General features: G+C 47.5%; 1 protein-coding gene across 1 annotated transcript in view; it reads left to right on the forward strand.

Moving 5' to 3' along the window:
* The window catches only part of LOC142573134 (ATPase WRNIP1-like), a 101,205-nt gene that overhangs the window by 2,530 nt on the left and 71,921 nt on the right, over nucleotides 1-26,754 (forward strand). Inside the window, exon 2 of the mRNA XM_075682667.1 lies at nucleotides 3,931-4,146. Within this exon, the coding sequence (XP_075538782.1) occupies nucleotides 3,931-4,146 (216 nt within the window). The remainder of the gene's footprint in view (nucleotides 1-3,930; nucleotides 4,147-26,754) is intronic.

A 26,754-nucleotide genomic window follows, 5' to 3' on the forward strand; every position in this document is an offset into this window, starting at 1 on the left:
GGCGACATTTTTCCGTTATCTCAGTTGTAGGTTTCCTGCGAACACCTGTCTTGTCAGTGTTGACGGGCACCCCGTCACTTCTACCTATAGCTAAAATGCATTTCAATGCGCAACAAAAAAAAAAAAAAAGAGAAAGAGAAAACATGTTCAGAATTCAATCAGAAACTTTTCAGAAGCCTGTCACAGTACGCAGGTATTTTATTTTCCGTGAATTTATTTACATAGTCAAAAAGAAACCTATTTTTGTTACTGCAAATGCTGAACAGTTTTGAGTTAAATTTTGGGTTGTGCTATTGCAATCACTCAGTTGTGAGTGTTACTGACATACAGGCACTTGTAATCGAGGGATCTCATAAATCTCAGAAGTCTGTTTAAAAAGTATGTTTGCCAATTTTCGAAAAAAAACTGCTGTGGTATGGACCTTTGCGTGCATTTAATCATTTTATCTTGAACAAATATACCTTCATAGCCTGAAGACGCTGCAGATGGGAAAATATTACAGAACATATGCAGTAAACAGTAAAATGCCAGAAGGCATCTTGCAAGGAGATCTTGAATTTTCTGGCATCAGTGATGCCGTCTGTGGAGATGGGATGGTGATTCCATTCGGCGCATGCTTCTTAGTGCAAAAGTCGCAGTACATATTATTGTAACTATTTTGCAGACATGCTTTGTATGGGGGTCTTATTAAGATATTATGTACCTAGGGAGTGAAGAAGTATAGTCTTTTAGAGCAGGATTGGAGTGATAAATCTTCTAAAAATAGATTGAGAGTCTCAAAGATTTATGGTGTAGTGAGTTTTAGTAGATTTAAGCTTCTTTTCACAGGCAAAACATTACATAGATATGAATTGTTTCATATAATGAAATGAGAACCTAACTTCAGTGATGAACTTTCAATTGCATCGCAAAAGTGTAAGTTCATGAAAATTGATGTATTCTCTCTGTAACATTGCAGCGATGTTGAGTGAATGCGGCAGTGTGCCAGCAGGCACACCTGAAAGATTGAAATTTCTACATCTTTTTTTTTTCTGTGGTATTGTGTCCATTTTGCATACTGGACAACTTTCCAAAATTTTTCTTTGGAATTGTGGTCTATTTTACGATTTTACGAATGTTTCATCACTGTATGTTTCTAAAAAATTAATCTTGGTCACAAGAAAAGTTTTGCTCGTTGGTCTCCGACCATTAATATTTTTGTTTAAATACTCTCAGGGCCACTAGGGCATTACAGCAAGGAGTAGTTCGCACTTGGATAACGTAATAATGGCAGTCTTGAATGAAGACTCGTCGGGATTGCCGGCGATGGAGGCGGTGACGTGGTTGCAGTAAGAGGCAGTCTTCGGTATGGAGGAATTTGTGCACTGGTGTGTGCAGCAGCTGGGCACGGGGACTTGCAGATTGTGATCAATGCAGCAGGAAATGTATGAAGGGGCAGTGAATGTTTTAGCTCTGGAATATGATAAAAGATTTTATGAAAAAGACACAGTTGAGCACCTTTCCCTTAAATTGCCAAGTCAGGTAGTTCGAGAGAGTGCTTGATTGCCGACACGCTTGTGTTGCGGCCGTAGTTGTGCACAATGAAACGGGCACATCGATTTTGAATTGTTTCTAGGGTAAGAAGATAGGGTAGAACAGGGATCCCAAATACATGAGCCATATTCGAGTTTTGATCAGACGTGAGTTTTGTAGAGAGTTAGTTTTAAATAGCTCTGAGCAGAGGCAAAATTACGGTGAGTGAAACTGAGTCTACGATTAGCATTATTAATTACGTAGTTAATGTGCCTTCTCCATGAGAGGCTATTCGCAATATGGATATCAAGGTATTTATATGAGTTAACTGAATCTAGGGGTACACTGTTGATCACATACAGATAAAGACTCAAAAAGCCACCTGAGCGTGATAGGCACATAATTGCATAGGCTTGCAATTATGAATATTCAGTGTCATCAGCCATATAGAACACCAGTGCAAAACATTAAGATCGGTTTGAGGGAAGAAATTATCGCCGGGGTTGGTTATTTCGTAATAAATAACACAGTAATCAGCATGCAATCTGATAGTTGAGGAGACTTCATTAGACAAATAAAAAAGCATCAATAAGAATAAGAAATAGCAATGGTTACAGGGTTGTAGTACTTCAAATGTTGCAGAACAAATTTGTGTGTTACAGTCATTAACAGGGGCGAATTGGGTGCGAGAGGTTAGAAAACTTTTGATCCATTTTAGCACATTTGAGTCGATGTTAACTTGTGTTAGCTTTAATAGAAGAAGGCGGTGCAGGACAATGTTGAAAGCTTTTCGGAAGTCAAGGTAAATGCAGTCATTGAAAGAACCACATTCACAGGCAGAAAGTAAAGAGTAGTGTTTACATGAGAAGTATTTCCTGAAGCCATGCGGAGATATGGCAAAGAAGTTATTGTCCTCAAGAAATGAGGTAAGACTTCAATATATTATGTGCTCCATCAGCTTACATGGAATACTAATCAAGGTAGCAGGTCTGTAACTGTCAGAGTTGCTCGAAATACCTTGTTTTATTTTTATTTTTTTGTTACAGGAACCACCTTCCAGTCGCCAGGCAGCTCTTAGCATTTTAATAACTGTAAAAAAAGTTCTGTCAAAATAAGGGATGAATAGGTGTTAGTGCTTTTCAAAAACTGAGCAGGATTACCATCAACATTGGGAGAGGATACTTTCTGGTTCTCAATGAGTTGAGATACCCCGATACATTCAACAAATGCTGGATTCACCTGAGGAAACCCGGGATTAGGGATTTTGAGCAGAGCATGGGGAACATTACTTGAAAATGAAGCAACAAAAATGTTCTGTATTGCAAAGTAACACTGACTGCTAGGCATGACAACACCAAAATTGTCAAACAGTTGAAGAAACTGTTAACAATGTTCCAAAATTTCCACCAAATGTTTCTTAGTAGTTAAGACAGGGTATCAGAAAGGAACGTGCCCGTAACACAGCACATTGCTAGTTTATACTCTCGGAAGCCTGCATGACAAGTTGGCCAGTGATCACAGTCTTATGGGTGAGGGCTTGTCAATACAGGTGCTTTCTTTTTAATTCCAAAGTCTGTTTAGGTTTGGTGAAAGCCACGAGGAACTGAAAGTTGCACAAACATTGCAAAAAAAGCACAAACTTTTCTATGAGCGATAGAACTGAGTTTTTGAACGCTGCCGACAGAGCAATGTGGGAAATTTTTTTAGTAAGCATTAGCGAATGCATCTAGCTCAACATTAATTGAAGCAAAATTTCCTCTTGCATAGTCCTGAAATGACTTTTTTTGGTGTTGGCCTGTCAAAGGCTGCAGACATTGCATAACAAATGAAGAATGCAATGATCACTTAGTCCAGGCAAATGCGTGAGTGAAGAAATAGTGTCAGGTGATGTGGTTAGTATCAAATCCAATAAATTTGAGGCTCTTGACACAGTGCACGTGGGGTTTTAACTAGTTGAGTGAGATTAACATCGATGCAGAGATTAACAAAGACTACCATATGCTGGGGAACCTTCTGATGGTGAAAAGACATCAGAAAGGTACTTGTTTTGAACAAGTTTGCTCAGACAAGCTCCTGTAATGCTAAATAATTACAGCAGTGTCCCTAAAAAGTCATATGATCTAAAATGGTGTGCTACTCAGTTTGATCTGTGCAATTCAAAATTTGTTGCTTGTGTTCTGTGTTTAAAGATAAATCATCGTTATTGCAGTATGTGTGTAACCCTACAAACAGTGTGTGCTCAGGGAAAATCTTTAAAGTATGCATGCTCGCCCCCCCCCCCCCCCCCCCCTCCATTACTCTTTCTCCTGGTTGTGTCGGTGTGATTTGCGAATTTTGAGATTCACAGGATGGCAGGTATTCATTTGGGTTTCTGACTCATGCATCCGCCTAATACTGATGGGCCACACTTGTGTTCAGCAAACCACCATTGCACCCACCACGCCTGCCGAGCCTCCAGTTGAGCCCAAAGTGACACCCGAGTTCAAGCCCCTAGCAGAGCAGATGCGGCCATCTTGCCTGGACGAGTTTGTGGGCCAGAGCAGTGTGCTGGGTGACCGCAGCATTCTGCGGCAGCTCATCTGCAGTAACCGCATCCCCTCCATGATCCTCTGGGGACCACCAGGCTGTGGAAAGGTTGGCACCATGCGCAGCGCTAGTAATAGCAGTGGTAGTAATTTGTGCATTCACACAGAAATCAACTAGCATTACTATGTGGGCTTGTTGGTACATTGTCTTGGAATGCTGGTATAGCATGAGGAGGATTGTGGACACACAAGAGAATGTGAACACGTAGGCACGGTGCTGTGCCTGTTTGTGCATGTTCTCTTCTGTGTCCGTGCATGTTGCTTGCACCTCACTGGTATTAAAACATATGGACAAGTGGAGAGAGGAAAGGCAACGGGCATCATAACTGTGTCATTTATTCAGTGCGACCGTAACCATCTTGTGGCTCGGAAAAAAAAAATGGATACAGGGTGAAGCAGGAGAGAAAGAGGAACATTGCAACAAAAGAGGCATTGCCAAAAAAATAGGAGGATGTAAGAGAAATGTTACATAACTGCACGTACAGAAAAAGTTCAAGAAGAAATTAAATGAGGAAACAAACAGTCATGTAGACAACTCTCCCCCTGCCATGAATTACGTGCATGCACATACACAGATAGATACATATGCGATAACACTATTTATTTATTTAGTTACACTATTTATTTATTTAGTTCCTTAGCCACAGCTCCATTGCTGTGGGGGCGTTACAGACAGCAAAGTTAAACGATAGCAATACATACAAAACAATCAATACATATAAACAATAAAAGAACAATGTTAATAGATTAGAATAGCGACACACATTCCCAAAGTAATAAAAAAAAAATTAAGGAAGCACTAGGAACATTAGTAAAAACAAAAATGGCAACAATAACAAGGACACTATTCAAATATAGACAGCTGTCTCTACACATATGGGAAGAAAAGCCTCAGCCACTGTGCTGTGTTCACCTCCTGAGCATTGTTATGCACGACACGCAACACGAGGCCCATCTCCTCCGGGAAGTTTACCGGGCTGATGGGGGCTCTTCCATGCGACTGCGCAGCGCTCTCACGGAAGAGTGGTGCGAGCTCAGCGAGGCCTATGTTCCTGCTGGTAGAAAATAGCTTGTGGCACCTAGGATTGTACACGGTCATCCACTCTTAGTCAGAATGCCGCTCCGTGCTGCCGGCGCTCCGCGGGGCGCCTCTGTCGGGCACCGGAGAAACTATTGCGCAGGTGCAGTGAGAGCCGCAGGCGGGGCTTCACGCGTCGTCTGCTACAGTGCGCCCTGCACTGCGTTGAAGTGGACTTCAAATTTGCACTGCCTCCGCAGAATGCCGATCGGAGAAACGTTTCTGAATAAACAAAAGACTGCTGAGAAGCCTATCAGCTGCTTTTATCCCGTTGCAGCAACCGTAGCAAAGTTTCCTGCGTGCCTGGTGAAGTTGAAACACACAAATAAGCATACCGGGGAGAAAATGCGCGCCGCGTAATATTCGAAGCTTTATACTACTGCTGCAGCACTACGATCCGCCAATATTTTTAGTTTTTGGCGTCTTGCTGAGTAGCTGGTAATAAGTGTTAGCAGACGACTGCTGTTGTCTGCTGAAATCTCGGCGCAACGAAAATTAATCGGAGCGGAATAGTAATAGTGGAGGTGGAGCTACATTTTCAGTCTCCTATTTTACCTTCCCACAGATAGAGGTAGACGGCCAGGTAGACTCATCAGCGAATGAAAACAATCCCTAAGGTTTACCAGAACCTCAGTCTTCAGTTTTGCATGGCTTTAAGTAGTTGCTGAGAGGATATTTATTAAGGCAATAGCGTTTAATTGTTCCTACTAGCGTCCGTCCGTTACATTTTAGGTCACGTGACCTTAATATCACGTGACATCACGGTGCAGCGGGTCGTGGTGTCACATGATCCCTCTGCCACGCTTGCGCCAGCTGCTCTTCTCATCTGTCACGAAATGAATTCAAGCGCGGCAAATTCAACTCAGTGGAATGAGTCGCAAACGGCTTTCGCCTTCCCGCAGTCAATAAACATCTACGTGCCACCAACGAATTTTACAGTTCACAGGTGGCCGCAGGAAAATATGCCGTACTGTGTTCCCACTAAGTTCAAAGTGTGTGGCTGGCATATTGAAGCAGGACATCTTGAATTGGGTATGTGGAGAATGTGGACAATACTGAGGGCCTAGTAAACCGTAGGGATTGTTTTCAAACGCTGATGAGTCTACCTGGCCATCTACCTCTATCTGTGGGAAGGTAAAATAGGAGACTGAAAATGTAGCTCCACCTCCACTATTACTGTTCCGCTCCGATTAATTTTCGTTGCGCCGAGATTTCAGCAGACAACAGCAGTCGTCTGCTAACACTTATTAGCAGCTACTCAGCAAGACGCCAAAAATTAAAAATATTGGCGGATCGTAGTGCTGCAGCAGTAGTATAAAGCTTCGAATATTACGCAGCGCGCATTTTCTCCCCGGTATGCTTATTTGTGTTTCAGCTTCACCAGGCACGTAGGAAACTTTGCTACGGTTGCTGCAACGGGATAAAAGCAGCTGATAGGCTTGTCAGCAGTCTTTTGTTTATTCAGAAACGTTTCTCCGATCGGCGTTCTGCGGAGGCAGTGCAAATTTGAAGTCCACTTCAACGCAGTACAGGGCGCACTGTAGCAGACGACGCGCGAAGCCCCAACCTGCGGCTCTCACTGCACCTGCGCAGTAGTTTCTCCGGCGCCCGACAGAGGCGCCTTGCGGAGCGCCGGCAGCACGGAGCGGCATTCTGACTAAGAGTGGACGACCATGTACATGCAGAGCAGTTATAGAAGAGAGCATATCATTGTAGTCTTCAGCCATGGTTCAGCGTGTTGTGGTCAAATAAGTGTCAGATATGGGGAGGGGGGAGTGCTCTCACCCACGCCTTCTCCTCCCCCATCTTGTCAACAGAAATCCCCCCCCCCCTGAGTTCTGAACCCTATACAGCCTCCAATTACCAGCTGCGCAACTTATCACATGTGGAATTCACGGCAGTCCCTGGGTATGTCATTATTAACTAACATACTTTTCTCAGCCATCAACAAGCCTTACCCCCAATGCAGAGATCTAACTTGGATCATGCTTGGACTTGACTTGACGAAGTAAGCCATAAGCAAGAAGCGGACTTCAAAATGCCTAAGTTGGCTTTCGCATTTCATAGACACTCAAGCTGGCTCGCTTTGTCAAGTCAAAACTGTGCTTCGATGCAAAAGCAGGTTGCTCATCTGTGTTCGAGGTTAATAATAAATTTATTAGCGTAAGGCACATTGTACAGCAAAAAAGTTTGTCTTTCCAAATTTCAATCAGGGCATAAGGGCTGAAGTATAGTTTGGGTAAATTTATTCCATCTGGCGACGTCTCCCACTGCTATTCACGAAGTTGTATGCGGAAAGCGCCCATTACCGGTGGGTTTAAATGGTTTTCAAGTTTCCGTTTTTTGGTGCACTTTTTGTGTTAGGGGGTTTCACCATTTTTTCAAGTCGGTGCTCCACTTTTACGTGAAAATGTACCAATGAGTGCAAATTAAGAACTTTTGTAGTCACATTTATTTCAGTTTTAGCTTCTTTTTAATTTAAAAGTCGCGTTGCGCATTGGTAGAATTGGACATAAAGAAGCGAATGAAATGGTTGGTTCGTATGGTGGCCTTTCAACGACTTTAGTTCTCGATTGCCGCAAAGCATTCATGCACCATCTGGGCTGGCAACCGGATGCAAGAGGCCGTGACGAGGCTTGCGGTCGGTTTCTGAGGGAGCTCGCACGTCCCTTTTCGCCTACAGTGAAACCTTGTTAAACAGTAGTTGGCCGGAGCTCGGAAGAAGTACATACTAAACGGTAGTACTGCTTAACCGAAGTAGCATGAGATCGCCCACTTACCTGTCAAAAACGGAACTCAGAGACAGTCTGAGGAAAGGGGAAAAAACATGCAGTATTTCTTTACTTTGCGTTACAAACATATTACTTTCGTTTGATGCCGCGGCGGCCTAGCAGCGACGACATCGGCCTCAGACTTGCTGAAGCTGTGAGCCAGCTTTTCAGCCAGCCCCCTCTTCTTGGCGAACACTCGCACAGGAGATTCTTCGTTGGTGTTGCATATTCTCCGTGCACCTGTGCGGTAGCGTTGTGCAAGTTGCGGGGCACCTTTTCATTGCGGGGTGCTGTTCTCGTCGCGACGATTGCGTTCATGAGGCTAACGCAACGCGCATATTCTGCCACTGTCTGGCCTGAATCGCCCATGCTGTCGCTTTCCATGCCCTTATCATTGTCGCTAGGCAACACTTCGGCAAGAACAGAGGCAACGATGGCGAAAAGTCGGACCTTGTAGCCGACTTCTCTTCGCGGTCACAGCAGTGCTGCCGAGCAACTTCTTCGCATTCCAAATGCTACACTCCGTACTCAACAGTAAACCCATGTCGCGTGCCAGTGTCGACTTTTCGCGTCACGTTTGATAGCATGGCATGATAGTTTCGGCATGACGCGAGCCCCCGCTTGCACGACGCCACAACACTCTTCGGCATGGCGGCGAAATGATGTTGATGTTGATGTGGCTTCATGCGCAAACGCACAAGGAGCTTGGAGGCTGTTGTGCCGATCTCTGAGGCTTGTTGTTTTGCCAGGCTGTTTGATGGAGACGACGTACCGGCATGTTTGCACGACGAAAACTGGAAACACCATGTGTTAACCGATACGTATGCAATAAACTGGTACGGTTTATGCAGATAAAAAACACATTATGTTCAATGGCCGCTGGGTCGGGGATTTGACTTTACTACTTTTAAAACGAAACAACTGTTTAAGTGGGTACGGTTTAACGAGGTTTTACTGTAAGACATTCCAGCAGAAAGGCGGCAACCCTTGTTCTGGTCAGGCTACGTGACCCCTTGAAGAAAAGACCAAACTATTCGAATGTGCTAGGCTGGAGTCATAAACAAGAAAAAAACAGCAACATGTGCTGGGAATTAGGAGCACCGAGCGCCGTAGAGTCCCCCTGGTCGGACCGATATCAGTGACACCATAAAAAAAAATAATAATAAAATGGCACGTGCAAATGATTTGTCCACTTTGCATGGAAGCTTTGTTGAGAAAAATGAAAGGAAAAGTGTGGCACAGTGATAGACATTGCAAATTGGCAGTGCGTGCCGTCTGCTAGGAAAAGGGGTCTGCTGGGAAAACAAGTTGTGGGGCTTGTACGACAACCGTGCGCCACAGGTCTCCTCGATTTGGCTGCACTTCCTGCACTAGTTCAGGGGGTGCAGCACTCTAGCACTTGATTTGCCAGTGCAGCTAGCGCCACCTGCACTTCGGCACTCGATTTGACATCGTGCTGCACGAGTTCATGTACACTTTGGCACTAGACTTTCCGCAAGTTGTGTTCTTGTGCACGTAGTGCAAGGCTCTTGATAGCAGACGACACATGCGGTTTCGTGGCCATGCGGGTGTTGGTAGACGGCATCGACGGTGCCTGTTAGTAACGCAGCACGGACGCCAGTTTTCTTCAGGGTGTGTACGCAGCATCTTGTTGAGGGCGCTTTCCGGGTTCAGCTGCTGCTAAGTGCATTGAAGGCCGGGATTTTCCCGCAGATCACAGTCGTTTGTATTAATTTTCACGAGCTTACCGCTACCTCGACGTTACGTTTACGCGAAACCACATTGGTCCGTCGTTTGAAACGTTGTGCCATATATGGTTCAGAAAGGTGTGGAAACTGCGCTTGGTCATGCTTTCTGAATAATGATGCCGAAGTTGAGCTAATTTCCAGGTACTACTACATCAATTCTTCCCACAGAACAAAAAAGGACATTGCGCACACGTTTGCACTCGCGGCACACACCAACAAAAGAAAAGCCACAGTCGCCCAGTCGCAGCAGACAAAGGCCTGTACGTTCCTGCACTTTTATCCTCGATTTGACCGCTGCACTGAAAGCGCTAGTGTCGCACTACACTCACACTTCAAGAACTGGCGCTGCACTGGCACGACACTTTTCTGAACTAATGCAAAAAGTGCAGCCAAATCGAGGAGACCTCACATTTCGTGCGAAATTGCTGTCCTGTCAACAGGTTTTGATGCTGAAATGTCACGCTCGCATACGCTCTTCTTGCAAGAGAATGCACCGCAACGCAAGACATCACCCCATCAAACACCACAGAAGACGAAAAGAGCCTGCTGGCTGCACTCGTGAACGACTACAAGCATATTGTGGAATGCAAGAAAACTGACGTCGCGTTGTTGACCAAGAAGAATGAGACATTGAAAGAGATAGCAAAACAATATAATGCCAACCACGGGATTACGCAGCGTGATCACCTCGAACTGAAAAAACGTTGGAACAACCTGTAACAAAAGTGGAATGAGGAAGCTGTGAAAGAAAAGCGAGAGTGCCACAAAACTGGTAAGCTCGCATGTTCTGCATGACTAGCTCATTTGGGCTGCTTTTTTATTATGCACCTATGCATGTTTTGTATTCGGTGGATGAGTATGTGATAGTTCAACATGCTGAGCATAAATACGGTCGTGAGCACTAATAATTAGTGATGGTATGTGTAGTCATTGGAGATGAGAAAATACGGTCGTAATAACGCTTTCCGCAAGGTTGTGTTGTCTTATCGCGAAGATTGCACGTACGTGCAACCTGCGTTAAACATAAAAACAGTTGTCGAGCAGCCTTTTGCGCCAGAGGAACGCTAGGGATACTTGAACAGTACTTCCACTAAAGCAGCACACATGAGAGTGGGCAGGTGTGTTCTGCATGTTCCTTTGTTATTGTTTTGTGTGTGTGTGTGTGTGTGTTGAGACAGTTCCGGTAAACCAGTTTATCCTCAAACGATAAATAGTGGGGGAGCACAATTATTTGTGAAGCAGCTTTTGAAAAGTGCCTCCATTTTGTGCTGAAATTACTTTATTTCTTGTTAGGAGGTGGACTGGCACTTTCGGCCATGACCCCCATCCACCATTTGGTGGGATCGATCGCTGGCCGCATCTCAGCGAGGGTTGAGAACTCATTCGATTCAGATGGGACCGAATACCAGCCCCCCGTCAAAAGGGGATGAGGCTACTGCAGCCAATGGTCAATGGGCAAAATGAGCTGGACTTTGACTCTCTAGGTAGGGTGCTTTGCAAGTGAAATGTACTAGGGTTATAAGAAAGGGATTTTCTTTGCTGTGGAATGTGGTTTCTGCATAGACATGGAGCACTGTATGCTGCATTTCCAATGGGCACTAAAACCACTAGGTGACAGGAAACACTACTATACAGAGGCACTGTAAATACAGTTGTGTGACTGTGAAACTATAGAATGAGTGCATCGATGGGATGTGCAAACAGGTGACCTACCTCAAGCTGTTTCTGCACTGGGCAGCACATTGGGCATGTTTGTTTTTTCAGCCGACATGCATGTCATTGGTGTGAAGTTGGTTTGTAGCAGAAGGTAGGGGGTTAAGCTCGGGTGAGGTGGCAGTGAGTGGTAAAGAAAGAATGATGCATAGCTCAAGAGCTCAAGATTGTCAGAAGGATATAAGGAAAGACAGTGCTAACTCCCAACAACCTTTATCAAAAAAAAAGGTTAATATACATTTAAGCCACATCACGTGACAGCACAAATCACCTTTCCAGGAAGTCAGTCTCTTTATCAGTCAGAAGCAATGACGGAGTTTACACAGTCTTGGCCAAGACCTAAAATCACATTGGCTTCTACATTTTAACGTCTCAGCCAGTTACGATCCTTACAGACAACAGTGCATGTGTCAAATGAAGGCTTGCATCCACAGTTTGTACAGTTAATCACCAGCCAACCATAACGAGCATTTTTCACATTATTTGCTCACGGCTACACCACCTTTCATTTATTACAGATCAATATATGCTGCCAGCCTTTCTGAGCAATCACAGCCACCAGCAGGTACTGGAACAAATGAGGACACCTCCTCCTCTTCAATCATGCAGCCCAATGCCGACCAAAACGCTACTGCAGCAGGCCACACCAACAACTCTAATGCTTCTGGAGCTGCTGTCAGCTGCACTTTTGTTGCAGCAACTGCCACTGGTGATGCCTGCAGGACTCTAAGGAGGTAGATGGCCCTTTTGGAAAAGACGAATGCTGAACTCCGTTCAGGGCTGCTGAGGGAGGAGCACGCTATCTGTGTGTGAGTGCTTCACGAGGACCACGCCACAATGCTGCAGGAATGAGCAGAAAAGAGGGCCTTTCAAAAGCAAGTCAAAGAGCTTGAGCTTATGAAATGAAAAAATGAGCTCGAGAAACAAAAGCTGGACATCGAGATCCTTCAAATTGAAAAATAAATTAAAAAAGAACAGCTCCGCAGGTTGCAGTGTACTGTGACACCTGAAAAATAAACGAATCTGTCAGCAAAAATGTGATGTGTTGAAAACACTCAACTGCACGTTTACATGTGTGCATTGTTCAAAAGTGCATGGCCTGTTGCAGCAGTCCTCAGAAGGTTTTGCATTCCTGTCGAGCAATCAATTGGATCACTGATAGGCACGGTGATCAGGCAGCACGTCTTGGAACAATCAAGATCAGGAAAAATGTGGTGCAGCTTCGAAAGCCACAGCAGCAACAGGGAATGGTTCTTAGAGCAACAGAAAGCTGAGCTAGTTGGTAAGGATTCATTATGCAAAAAGGTAAGGCATGCAGACAGGACACAAGAGAAGTGGACAACGCGAACGCCGCTGCGTTTCGTCCACTTCTCTTGTGTCCTGTCTGCACGCCTCACCTTTTTGCATAGGGAATGGTGGCAGCAAATATTTCCTCAATCGCATTCACTTTCTGAAAGGTGAATATGGCATTCTTGAAGAATTTAATTAAAGCGAACATACTAACAAGTGTGGCAGCTTGAACTTGACGATATTAAAGGAAAAACAGCTCTGTAATGTGCAACTTGTTTGTGACTCAACAGTCTCGCAAGCTAAGAAGAAAATTAAACATGTCCCAATTCTTGCAAAAGGAAAGATAGGATGTTGGTAGTAGTGCACATAGCTGCACTTCGCAATCATGCTTGAGTTCAGATGCATGGCACACTGCAGAGAAATCTGCAGTTTTTACCTAAGGGAAGCTCTTCTAGACGAGCAGCTGCCGTGCTTGCAATCCTGAAAAGCTGTCAAGTGATCAACAGGGGGCAAGTGCAGTGTTTGCTTTGCCGCTGTCATGCTAGAGGGGCTTGGGGGAACTCTATGGACGTGAGGCTCCGGCTTCTTCAGCAAACAACCCAAGTTGTGCATGAATACTTCAGCACAATGCGTTGGTGGGCTAGTTGGTGCGAATCCATGAATACTTTGTTTAGCACAAAACAACAGGCACAAGAAAGACGACAGGACAAGGCGCTACTCTCAACTCTTGTGCAGTGCTGCACAGGCTGTTATAATGAGGACAACGTTTTCTGTCTTATGCTGCAGCCCCGTACCCAGGCAAGGAAAATGGCGCTTCCAGATGCCGAACACCCTTTCAACGTTGTTGTGTGTCCTGATGTGGGCTTTCTGGTACATGTGTGTATAAAGGAATATTACTCGTTACTCCACAAGCATTATGATTCGATGCCACACTCCAACAATGTGGTCCATGTTTCCGTCATGCAATGTCACCAACATGTTACCGTATCTTCTCGCATAACGATTGCACTTTTTTGTAAAAAAATATTGCTGCGAATTCAGATGTGCGGTCATTATGCGAGTTAAATTTCCCGCGAAAAAAAAAATTTTTTTTCATCCCGCATTTGCTGTGGGATGACAACAGGTCAACAAACAGGCAGCTGCCGCTATAACAGTGCGGGACACCAAAACAAAAGTGGCAGCCAGCGGAGCAAGCTGAACGTGCCGAACACGGTTTTTTTTTTCTTTTTGTGAGTACATTACGCACATTGAAACAGTTTTTTCCCTATCAGTAATGAATAATATGGTTAATATTGGCAAGTCTGCCACAATAACATAGCCATGTCCACTTTTACAGGGCAGAAACAGAGATGGGCACACTCAGCTGCCAGTGACATAAAAACACATGGCGGGCATGCTGCGGAAACTGCCGCATTTGTCTTCACTACTATCCTAACATGGCATGTTTCCGCTAAGGGTGGGCGAATATCTTAGCTATGTTATAAGTGTGGCGTATGAATAGGGTACACTTCTAACATAGCAGTGTAAACGTGGCTACTATCGTTGCCACTTGCAATTTTCTTCATGCCCGCGAGTGCAAACGAGAAGGCACCTTTTTTGTCGTGTTGTTGACCACAACCATTATAAAGCCTACCAATAATAAAGCCAAGGCAAGGCCGGTTGCACCTTTTTTTTTTCATTGAAGTGGGGAAAGTGATGAAAGGAATAAAATTGGGCATCTGCTTAAGAATGCTTAGTGCGTACTGACCACCTGGTATGTTTTGAAGAATCGTTCGCGTAGCATTCAACAGCATTCGAGAGATGGTAAGCGCAATCATCATTAGCTAAATTTGGCACACAACACATCGCTGCGGCAACTTTGGGGTGCGATCATTATACAGGAAAGAAAAGTAGTAGAATTTTGACGACAAAATTCAGGGGTGCAATCATTACAGGAGTGCGATCATTATGGAACAGCCTAGGAACAGACTTGAAACTTGAGCGCATTTAGATCCACCCAAGTCGTTCACAAGTTGTTTGCAAGGTTGAGTACGATTTGAGACGAGTGGCAAAGCTGTTTTGAGACTGGCAGAAGTCATGTTCAAGGCAAGTTAGATCTCGGCATTTGGGGGTTAGCTTCAGTAACTTTTCGTGAGAACTTGTTTAAAAGCTTCAGAGCTCTCTACATTCTCTATCTGTTTCTGTTACCTTTTTGGTGGTTATGTGTTATGTGAAGGCGTCAAATGGCCCATTGAGTAAAAAGCTGGCGGCGTCTGTAGCAGCGAAATGGCACTTAGTGTCCCATTGCAATGCCACGTCACGAGTGCACCTCGACGGAGCTCTTATTGGCTGTAACCTCACAGCACGTGTGGGCCCCGATGGAGCAGAGCGGGCAAAAGGGAGCGCCTGCTTCCCTAATAGTGCGCCAGGTGCGTGAGTTGAAAGCGCATCGCCGCAATGCGTCGCCTGATGGCCATTGCCGGGGAGGAGGCATGTTGTTGGCACTGCAGGCTGCTGCTGCTGCAGCTTGTGTATCACTATGGGACATTACTTGCGGTGCAAAACTCGAAGGACCACTTAGCTGCATTCAATTGGACTTTTACGCTTTCTCATTCACAACTCATAAGAAGTGCTTAGGTGTCTTTGGATTTTTGAGTGTTATAAGGAGATTCTTTTTCTACAAAGAAATGAACCATGCGTAAATAACTTTCCAATTTTTGAGCACTAGAATAGAGTGATTTATTTTTTGTGCCTCCCTTAATGGCACAGTTATGTCGGCTTCCACACTAACACGGCAGCACTGTCTCGGTCGCTTCCCCCAGGAAAATGGGAATGTCACGCCTTTGGTTAAAGCTGTCATCCATATCTGTCACCTGTATTGCCAGTTCTAAATCAGTTCTAGAAAAGTGTTTGAAAGTGTGATTCTCACCTGAATAGTTGCTTGGCAAATGTGAACATTAAAATTATGTTATACCCCCGTATTCCCAAACAATCAAGTCCAAACTTTCCTTCCACTCCACTGAGTTGAGTACCGTGTTGCCTCTCAACTGCGGAAGATGTCACACTTTTAAAGAGTTGCCATAGTTTATCATGAACTGGAGTGCCCATTCTATCGAGGGGTGTCCACCAACCGGGAAAACCGGGAATGCTCAGGGATATTGAGTAGTCGGGGAAAACTCAGGGAATTTATGCCTCTACCAAGAAAAATTAGCTGTAATTTTATTGAAGGGTCGAAAGTCGCGGTAATGTTGGCTCGAGTAACAGACAGGAATCGGAAGGAATCGTCTTTGACGTCCTGTCATTGGCTGGAGGAGATGCCAGAGTACTATCAATGACTGCCTTTCCGGATTCCCGTTAATTTGGACGGCTTCGCGGCACCACCACGTATGAAATTTCGGACGCAAAAACTCTTTGCCGTCCAATTTTCTGGATGTTTTGCCGTCACCGCAGGTGTGAAAGGGCATTAATCGAAGCCACCACCGCTGCCATTTTGATTACCTCGCCACCTCGAACTGGCGCTCTCGCACGCAGATCCGCTTTCAGCTGTAGCCACCACTGTGGCAACGCTAGGCCTAGCTGCTTCGACGTTCGATACGAAGCTTCTTGCCATTGGGTGCCGTGTTTCTTATTGAAAGAATTCGCTGCTGTCAGCAATGGCACGTACTCTGCCGTTGTGGTACTCGCGATTGGCTTAGAAGCTTGGAAAGCGCTGTTCCCGTGCTTTCCGAGCCGGTTCCCGAAAGTCAGCTTCGCCTTCGTACAGAAATGTTACTTAGTGAAGCATACGCGAAAATATTGCAGTGAAGCAAAGCAAGTGGGGAAATGGGCTATTGCCACGGGACACAGTATGTATTCCTTAATTATACACGCATGCACCCGGTATTTCCTGTCACAGTACGAGCATCGATATGCTTAATACGTGTACCGACAGGCCTTCAGAGCTTGTTCGAATGTACCTGTGGCGGTTTGAGCCCTTAAGGGCAGTAAATGACATGCATTTATTTTTTCCAACTGGCTGATTTTTTAATGTTTTCGCGGCCCCCTAGGGAGTTAGAAAAATTGGACGTGAACTGTGCAACTGACCAAGAAGATGCTTCAAATGGTCTGTGGGGTGAACGAGTGGCAGAAGGAAGACAAGAACAGAAAGGACCTACGCATTGAGGAATGAACGGGAAAGCAAGTGTGCTGTCGCCGTCTTGAAGGAGCTTGAGCTCAAAAAACAAAGTGTTGGCTGATGCCGAGATGCAGGTGTCGCTCATCTAAACCAAAGCAGTGAAACAACACTGACGTGTCGTGCGCAGGCTGAGAGTATGTCAGAACAGATGAGGTTGACTTACGAGCTGTTGAGAAGGAATCCCAATTGTGACCAAGTTCTGGCCTCATTCCACTGAGCTTGCTATCAGTTGATAGAAATAGCTCATATTCGAAAATATTTGCTTCTTTATGTATCTCCTTTTTATTCCTATTTGAGAATGTCTGACTCGATTTGCATATTTTTTAAGACATTTTATTTGCTGTGCATTTTACTAATCCCTCCCTTTATTCTCTTTTAGAATAACAAACTTTACTCCTTAGTATTCAAATTGGATTAAGTCGTTCTTTTCTTAAATTTTTTTCATATGCTTACTGGAGAGTGACAGCATCGGGCTATAATGGTTTCAGCCCGTCTTGACATAAAACATAGTTCTGCATCACTCAGGGAATTTTGCGAAGGCACTCAGGGAAAACCTGGAAAATTCAGGGAATTTGGAAATGTCAACTTGGTAGACACCCTGGCATGGATCTTGCCTGGGTCCGGTTGCCCTCCGTTCGCGTCAACGAGATGCCCAAGGGCGGTAATCTGGTGACGGCCAAATTGGCACTTCGATGCGTTCAGTTCCAGACTGGCTCGAAAAACATGCAGGACTGCCGAGAAGCGCTCGAGGTGCATAGCGAACGTTGGGGAGAATACTATAACGTCGTCCAGGTAGCACAGGCCCGTGGACCATTTGAAACCATGAAGAAGGGAGTCCATTGTGCGTTCAAAAGTGGCAGGAGCGTTACATAGACCGAACGGCATCACTTTGAATTGATAAAGACCATTGGGTGTTACAAAAGCAGTCTTCTTATGGTCGAGATCGTCCACGGCAATCTGCCAGTAGCCGGAGCGAAGGTCAATTGAGGAGAAATAGCGAGCACCGTGGAGGCAGTCAAGGGTGTCATCAATCCGAGGTAGGGGATGCACGTCCTTTTTGGTAACCCTGTTAAGGTGCCGATAATCCACGCAAAAGCGCCATGAGCCATCCTTCGTTTTTGACAATACAACAGGTGATGCCATGGACTACATGATGGTTCTCCCCGCAGGGGCGTCTGCGCAAGCAGGCGTTTGGTGTGTTGCGACACCACGGACCCGAACACACGAGGGTTGGCTCCTCCCGCGTGTAGCCGTGCGCGGCTTAGCCGTGTCTGGGGAAAGGGGGATCCTGGGGGTTGAGCCAATGCTGGGTGTCTGGACCTTTAAGGCCCCCCGGCGGAGGCAACACACCCCTTTGGCCTCTGCTTCACATAGACGGCACCCCCGGACTGACCCACCCGGGGGAAATCGGCAGTTGCCTTTTCCTGTCCTCCTCTCCAATCTTCGTCTTTCTCTCCCACTTTTCCATCTTTCCTGTCTTCTCTTCACTTCTAATTACTTCCGTATTTCCTGGCGGCAAGGGTTAACCGTGTGTATCTACCCAGCCTTGGGTACATATATTAGGTTATAGCGGCGTTGTATAGCTGACGTCTACAGGTATGTTCCTAACCTCGTAACGTCCCCTTGTTGGGCTCGGTGGTGGGTGGCTACCATCGCCGCTGAATATTCTAAGAATACATGGCAAATGCATTCCCCTCCCTTGCAGATCGTCCTTACAAAAGAGGGCGCACCGAAGCAATCTTCGATTTCACTTTGAAAACCAACGCAGAAACGTTCCCACGCTACCATGTGATCCACAGTGAAGGATCTCTGCCAATGAGAAAACTATCCCCATTCCTAATAGCAAAATGCCAAATAGAAAAAATCGGAAAACAATACAGAGCTTCAAAGATGTCAAGTGGGGACCTCCTCCTTGAACTCAAAACCAAAGATCAAGTTGAAAAGCTCGCTGATCTCACCTGTGTCGGAGACATCAAAGTCACAATCTCAGCACACCGTTCGCTTAACACAAGCAGAGGCGTAATATCAGAAGAAGATTTCCTAAACCTGAGCGATGAAGAACTCCTGGAAGGTTTCCAAGAACAAAATGTAATCAAGGTTCAAAGAATAACTCTCCGAAGAAATGACGAACAAATCCCGACCAAACACGTTATACTTACCTTTGGTACCAGTATTGTACCTACTACACTTGATGCAGGCTATCTTAAGATCAACGTAAGACCGTATATCCCAAACCCGAGGCGGTGTTTTAAGTGCCAGAGATTCGGACATGCATCGCAATCATGCAGAGGTAAATCGACATGTGCAAAATGTAGTGCCAATGACCATCAGTCGGAGAACTGCAATGCTGCTCCACACTGTACAAACTGCAAAGGAGAGCATCCAGCATATTCAAGATCTTGCCCCTGCTGGAAGAAAGAGAAAGAGATAATTGCAATCACAGTGAAAGAGAAGATTTCCTTTTATGAAGCAAGAAAGAAACTAGCACACCTACCTCTAACAACCTACGCCAGTGCGGTGCGGCAGGGGACAGCAGCGCAGTGGTCTCAGGAGTCTACAGGGACCGCAGTCAGTGGCCCAGTAGTAACTCCATCCGTCTCCTTGGTGGCAGCAGCCAGTGCTGCTCCATCATCATCACCACAGACGGGCCTGCAGACCCCGGTCCCACAGGGCCCCAGGCTAAATCGAACTCACAGGCCTGAGACGCGCGTCTCAGCGCCCGGTTCTCGATCATCCAGCGCCTCGGAGAAGGTTATGGATGTCGACACCAAAACTCCGGCGTCATCGACGCCAAAACATCAGCGCTCCCTGGGGCGCACTAAGAAAGACAAACTCACAATAACTACGCGAACAAAGGGACCGGTAACCTGAACGGTTACCGTTGTTCCAATAGCATATTCCCACTAACAAATGTCACCTACAGTTACTTAGCACATATATGTAAATTACCATTCTCAATTCTGCCACTATGGCCTTTATCGTGCATTGGAATTGTAGAGGACTGATTCGCAATTTAGGTGACATAAAAGACATAACAAATCACTTTTCGCCAGTCGCATTTTGCCTACAGGAAACAAACTTAGGCTCTAAACACACTCAATTCCTTAAAGGCTTCACCGTTGTCCGAAAGGACCGCGATTGTTCCCACCGGTTGTCAGGTGGAGTGGCTATAGTCGTGCAGGGCGGCACTCCTACCCGAAATGTCCCATTAAATACATCTTTAGAGGCCATAGCTGTCACCATTCTATCCTACAAAACAATCACCATTTGCTCACTATATATTCCACCCCACACACATTTTACTATCAAAGACTTAGAAAATCTAACAGATCAGTTACCGGAGCCATTTGTCTTGGTAGGAGATTTTAACGCTCATTGTACTCTTTGGGGCAGTGTCAAAACTGACCAAAGAGGGCAACTCGTTGAAGATTTTATTCTGTCAAACGATATCTGTCTTTTAAACTCAGGTGCGCCAACTTATTTCTCACCGACTTCCCGCACTTTTAGTTGTTTAGATTTAGCTTTTTGTTCACCCTCTCTTTTCACTGATTTTAAATGGGAAGCTCTCGACACATCATATGGTAGCGACCATTTACCCGCACTCATCAAACACCTATCATCACCACAAACCCTAGTAACTAGACCACGCCGATGGAAATTACAGCTCGCGCACTGGCAGGCTTTTATGCAGAACGCGAAACTGGAAAATGTCTTTTCGTCAGAGCTCAGTATTGATGAACTTAATAAAAAAATCACTGAAGTCATAATCACAGCGGCAGAAAAGGCGATACCGCAGTCTTCCGGTATTGTGCGCATAAAGCTAAATCCTTGGTGGACAAGCGAATGTACTAAAGCCAAAAAAGAACAAAATAAGGCCTGGGGAATCGTACGAAGGTACCCCACTTATAACAATCTTCTAAATTTCAAACAGGCCAAAGCCAAAGCACGATATATTCGAAGAAATGCAGAAAAATTATCATGGCAAAAATACATATTGTCACGTGGTGGTGACGTAGAAGAACACAGTAGCAATACTGTGAACGAGAAAACTAACTTTTATTGGGCGAACTTGTGCCCACAAAACAGGCTACACTTATAGCACAACGAAAGCGGCGAACACAGTCGGCGATTGTCGGAAATCTGATCAGCGGGTCAAGCGCGTCTGCTTTTATAGAGCAGTCATCGAATGTTCCAGACTAATCGTTGGGACCCGCGTGCCTTCCACAGAGTTCTACACCATTCGCGTCAGGCGATGAAATCAGATAACACAAGGTTCGGCGACAATAGACCGCGGATAGAAGCATCGATAACTTTCCAGAAACTTCGGATACATGCAGGCGCGTCCCGCGCTGTGTGATAGCATTTGTTAGGCGGCGAAGCGTGGTCGCCCGATAAAGATAAGTACACGTGTCAATACCCCCCTCTTAAAAAAAGCATCGACCCGATGCTGCAACCAAACGAAAGTAATAAACAAAAGCACTCGTAGCAAAGAAAACAAAAATAACGAAGCTCGTCAGCGTCCGTAAAAGGGTTTAAGGCGCACCACGTGGACCACTTCAGATCGTGCGCGGCGCCGCTGTGAATGCGAAATGCCGTCTGGCGCGACCTCATAGTCCAGAGCGCCAATACGTCGGATGACCTTGTAGGGCCCGAAATAGCGTCGCAGTAGCTTCTCACTGAGTCCTCGTCGGCGTATCGGCGTCCATACCCAAACACGGTCGCCGGGCTGGTACTCGACGAAGCGTCGTCGGAGGTTGTAGTGTCGGCTGTCGGTCCTCTGCTGGTTCTTGATCCGCAGGCGGGCGAGCTGGCGGGCTTCTTCAGCGCGCTGGAGATAGATAGCGACGTCAAGATTGTCCTCGTCAGTGACGTGGGGCAGCATGGCGTCGAGCGTCGTCGTCGGGTTTCTGCCGTAGACCAGCTTAAATGGCGTGATCTGTGTTGTTTCTTGCACCGCCGTGTTGTAAGCGAATGTTACATACGGCAGGACCGCGTCCCACGTCTTGTGCTCAACGTCGACGTACATCGCTAGCATGTCGGCGAGGGTCTTATTCAGGCGCTCCGTGAGACCATTCGTTTGCGGATGGTAGGCAGTTGTCCTCCTGTGGCTTGTCTGGCTATATTGCAGAATGGCTTGGGTGAGCTCTGCTGTAAAAGCCGTTCCTCTGTCGGTGATGAGGACTTCTGGGGCGCCATGTCGCAGCAGGATGTTCTCGACGAAAAATTTTGCCACCTCGGCTGCGCTGCCTTTCGGTAGAGCTTTTGTTTCAGCGAAGCGGGTGAGATAGTCCGTCGCCACGACGATCCACTTATTCCCGGATGTTGACGTCGGAAACGGCCCCAACAAATCCATCCCAATCTGCTCGAATGGTCGACGAGGAGGTTCGATCGGCTGTAGTAACCCTGCTAGCCTTGTCGGTGGTGTCTTGCGTCGTTGACAGTCTCGGCATGTCTTGACGTAACGGGCGACGTCGGCGGTCAGACGCGGCCAGTAATACCTTTCATGTATCCTCGACAGCGTCCGGGAGAATCCGAGGTGCCCAGCAGTTGGATCGTCATGTAAGGCGTGCAGTACTTCTGGACGCAGCGCCGACGGAACAACAAGAAGGTAGTTGGCGCGGACTGGTGAGAAGTTTTTCTTCACAAGTAGGTTGTTTTGGAGCGTGAACGAAGATAATCCACGCTTAAATGCCCTAGGGACAACGTCGGTGTGCCCTTCCAAATACTCGACAAGGGCTTTTAGCTCCGGGTCCCCTCGTTGTTGATCGGCGAAGTCTTCCGCGCTCATTATTCCAACGAAGGCGTTGTCATCCTCGTTATCTTGCGGCGGCGGGTCAATGGGGGCGCGTGATTGGCAATCGGCATCTGAGTGTTTTCGTCCGGACTTGTATGTTACAGTGATGTCGTATTCTTGTAGTCTGAGGCTCCACCGTGCCAGCCGTCCTGAAGGGTCCTTTAAGTTAGCTAGCCAACACAACGCGTGATGGTCGCTGACCACTCTGAATGGCCTGCCATATAGGTAAGGGCGAAATTTCGCTGTAGCCCAAACGATGGCGAGGCATTCCTTTTCCGTTGTGGAATAATTGCCTTCCGCTTTTGACAGCGACCGGCTAGCGTAAGCTATCACGTGTTCATGTCCATCTTTTCTCTGGACTAGGACGGCACCGAGGCCTAGGCTACTGGCGTCAGTGTGGATTTCGGTATCGGCGTGCTCGTCGAAGTGCGCAAGTACGGGCGGCGACTGCATGCGTCGTTTGAGTTCTTCAAATGCGTCGGCCTGCGGCGTTTCCCACTTGAACTCGACGTCACATTTAGTTAGCTGTGTCAGCGGCTCAGCAATGCGTGAAAAGTCCTTGACAAATCGCCTGTAGTAGGCACACATGCCAAGAAATCTACGCACTGCCTTCTTGTCGGTGGGCTGCGGGAACTTTGCGATGGCAGCTGTCTTCTGCGGGTCGGGGCGGACTCCAGACTTGCTGATGACGTGTCCTAGGAACAGAAGCTCATCGTAGGCGAAGCGGCACTTTTCTGGCTTCAGAGTGAGGCCTGATGACTTGATGGCCTCGAGTACTGTTGCAAGCCGCCTAAGGTGATCGTCGAAATTTCCGGCGAAGACAACGATGTCATCCAAGTAAACGAGACAGGTCTGCCACTTCAATCCTGCTAAAACCGTGTCCATCACGCGCTGGAACGTTGCAGACGCCGAGCACAGTCCAAATGGCATAACCTTGAACTCGTAGAGGCCGTCTGGGGTGATGAAGGCGGTCTTTTCGCGATCTCTTTCGTCGACTTCTATTTGCCAATAGCCAGACTTGAGGTCCATCGACGAGAAGTATTTAGCGTTGCAGAGCCGATCCAATGCGTCGTCTATCCGTGGGAGGGGGTATACATCCTTCTTCGTGATCTTGTTCAGTCGACGATAATCGACACAGAAACGTAGGGTTCCGTCCTTTTTCTTTACCAGGACAACAGGGGATGCCCACGGGCTTTTCGACGGCTGGATGATGTCGTCGCGCAGCATTTCGTCGACTTGTTCTCTTATAGCTTCACGTTCCCGCGTCGAAACTCGGTAAGGGCTCTGGCGTAGTGGTCGAGCGCACTCTTCGGTTATTATGCGATGCTTTGCGACTGGTGTTTGTCGAATCCTCGATGACGTCGAAAAACAGTCTTTGTATCGTCGAAGCAGACTTCTGAGCTGTTGCTGCTTAATCGCGGGGAGACTTGGATTTATGTCGAAGTCTGGCTCGGGAACTACGGTCGTCGGGGTAGATGCGACAGAATCCGAGAGGACAAACGCATCGCTGGTTTCCTGAATTTCCTCGATGTATGCGATCGTCGTGCCCTTGTTGATGTGCTTGAACTCCTGGCTGAAGTTTGTCAGCAACACCTTTGTGTTTCCTCCGTGCAGTCGAGCGATCCCTCTTGCGACGCAAATTTCACGGTCCAGCAGTAGACGCTGGTCGCCTTCGATGACGCCTTCTACGTCAGCGGGTGTTTCGGTGCCGACCAAAATAACAATGCTGGAGCGAGGCGGGATGCTCACTTTATCTTCGAGCACACTCAAGGCGTGGTGACTACGAGGGCTCTCCGGCGGTATCGCTTTATCTTCCGACAGCGTTATTGACTGTGACTTCAGGTCGATGATTGCGCCGTGTTGGTTCAGGAAGTCCATACCGAGAATGACGTCTCGTGAACACTGTTGGAGGATAACGAAAGTGGCAGGGTAAGTCCGGTCATGAATGGTTATTCTTGCCGTGCAGATTCCAGTCGGCGTGATGAGGTGTCCTCCAGCGGTGCGAATTTGAGGGCCTTCCCATGCAGTCTTAACCTTCTTCAACTGGGCGGCGATGTGTCCACTCATGACGGAGTAATCAGCCCCTGTGTCCACTAAGGCAGTAACTGCGTGGCCGTCGAGAAGCACGTCGAGGTCGGTGGTTCTTTGTCTGGCGTTGCAGTTGGGTCTTGGCGTCGGATCACGGCTGCGTCGTGTTGAACTGAAGCTTGAACGTCGCGTCGTCAAGTCGTCTTTCGTCGGTGTAGTCTTGGCTTCGTGACTTCGTCGGGGCGGCGGCGTGTCGTCATTAGGTCGTCGAGATGGTTGCTTCGTCGTCTTCGTCAGCAGCGGAGGATCTTCGTCAGTTCGACGAACAGCAACCGCACCTCCATCGGTTGCTGCTTTTAGTTTTCCGGATATGGGCTGACGGACCGGCCACGGGCTGGGCCAGTGTATGGTTGGCGCTGCGGCGACAGGTAGCGGCCTGGTGACGGCGAACGGGAAGCTCGTCGAGGGCTCCACTGAGTGGCGGCGAGGTAGTCGGCGATATCGCGAGGTCGTTCGCCAATCTGTGGCCACGGCGCGTTAACGCCGAAACCTCGCAGTCCCATCTCCCGGTATGGGCATCGGCGGTACACATGGCCGGCTTCCCCGCAGTGGTAGCAGAGCGGGCGGTGGTCAGGAGCGCGCCAAACGTCTGTCTTCCTCGGGTAGCTGCGCTGGGCGACGGGTGGTCGTGCGGGTGGCGGTGGCGGCGGACGACGGAATTGCGGCCTGACAGGGCCCTGGCGCGGTCGCGGAGGGGGACCTTGACGGCGTGCGACAGCGGCGTAGGTCATCGCTTGTGGCTCAGGCTGCGGCGATTCAGGGGCTACTCCAAGTTGTTGGAGTTCCTCACGCACGGCGTCGGCAATCGAAGCCACTTGAGGCTGTGATGATGGGAACAGCTTTTGTAGCTCCTCCCGCACGACAGCTCGGATAGTCTCGCGTAGGTCGTCGGTGGCCAGTGACTGAACTCCGGCGTAGTTTGTCGCGTTCGTGCGGCGGTCGAATTGCCGGTTTCGCATCTCGAGTGTCTTCTCGATGCTAGTGGCCTCGCGAAGAAACTCGTCGACGGTCTTCGGTGGGCTTCGTACCATACCGGCGAAAAGTTCCTCCTTTACACCACGCATTAGTAGCCGGAATTTCTTTTCCTCGGACATTTCCGGGTCGGCGTGGCGGAATAGGCGGCTCATTTCTTCTGTAAAAATCGCGGTGGTCTCGTTAGGCAGCTGCACTCGGGTTTCTAGTAGTGCTTGGGCTCGTTCTCGGCGTACGACGCTTGTGAATGTCTGCAGGAAGCCGCTTCGGAAAAGGTCCCAGGTCGTTAAGGTGGCTTCTCTGTTCTCGAACCACGTCCTGGCAGCGTCTTCCAATGCGAAGAAGACATGTCGCAGTTTGTCGTCGCTGTTCCAGCTGTTAAATGCAGCGACCCTCTCGTACGTCTCGAGCCAGGTTTCCGGGTCCTCGAATGTTGAACCGCGGAACGTGGGGGGCTCCCTGGGCTGCTGCAGCACGACGGGGGATGCTGGGCAACCATTGGGGTGGACTTGGTGGCAATCTTCCTGTTCGTCTCAAGTAGAAGTCCGTGCTCTGGCGGCAGTCCTTGCAGTCGGCGGCTAGCACGCTGGTCTTGGGCGACGTTGGTTTTGTCCTCGGGCTTCGGGCTTGGATCGCGGCTTTGCGGGGGCGTTCTGTACATGAACGCACAAGCACCTCCACCAGATGTCACGTGGTGGTGACGTAGAAGAACACAGTAGCAATACTGTGAACGAGAAAACTAACTTTTATTGGGCGAACTTGTGCCCACAAAACAGGCTACACTTATAGCACAACGAAAGCGGCGAACACAGTCGGCGATCGTCGGAAATCTGATCAGCGGGTCAAGCGCGTCGGCTTTTATAGAGCAGTCATCGAATGTTCCAGACTAATCGTTGGGACCCGCGTGCCTTCCACAGAGTTCTACACCATTCGCGTCAGGCGATGAAATCAGATAACACAAGGTTCGGCGACAATAGACTGCGGATAGAAGCATCGATAACTTTCCAGAAACTTCGGATACATGCAGGCGCGTCCCGCGCTGTGTGATAG

Source organism: Dermacentor variabilis, chromosome 2, assembly GCF_050947875.1.
Source record: "Dermacentor variabilis isolate Ectoservices chromosome 2, ASM5094787v1, whole genome shotgun sequence".
Classification (NCBI taxonomy): Eukaryota; Metazoa; Arthropoda; class Arachnida; order Ixodida; family Ixodidae; genus Dermacentor; species Dermacentor variabilis.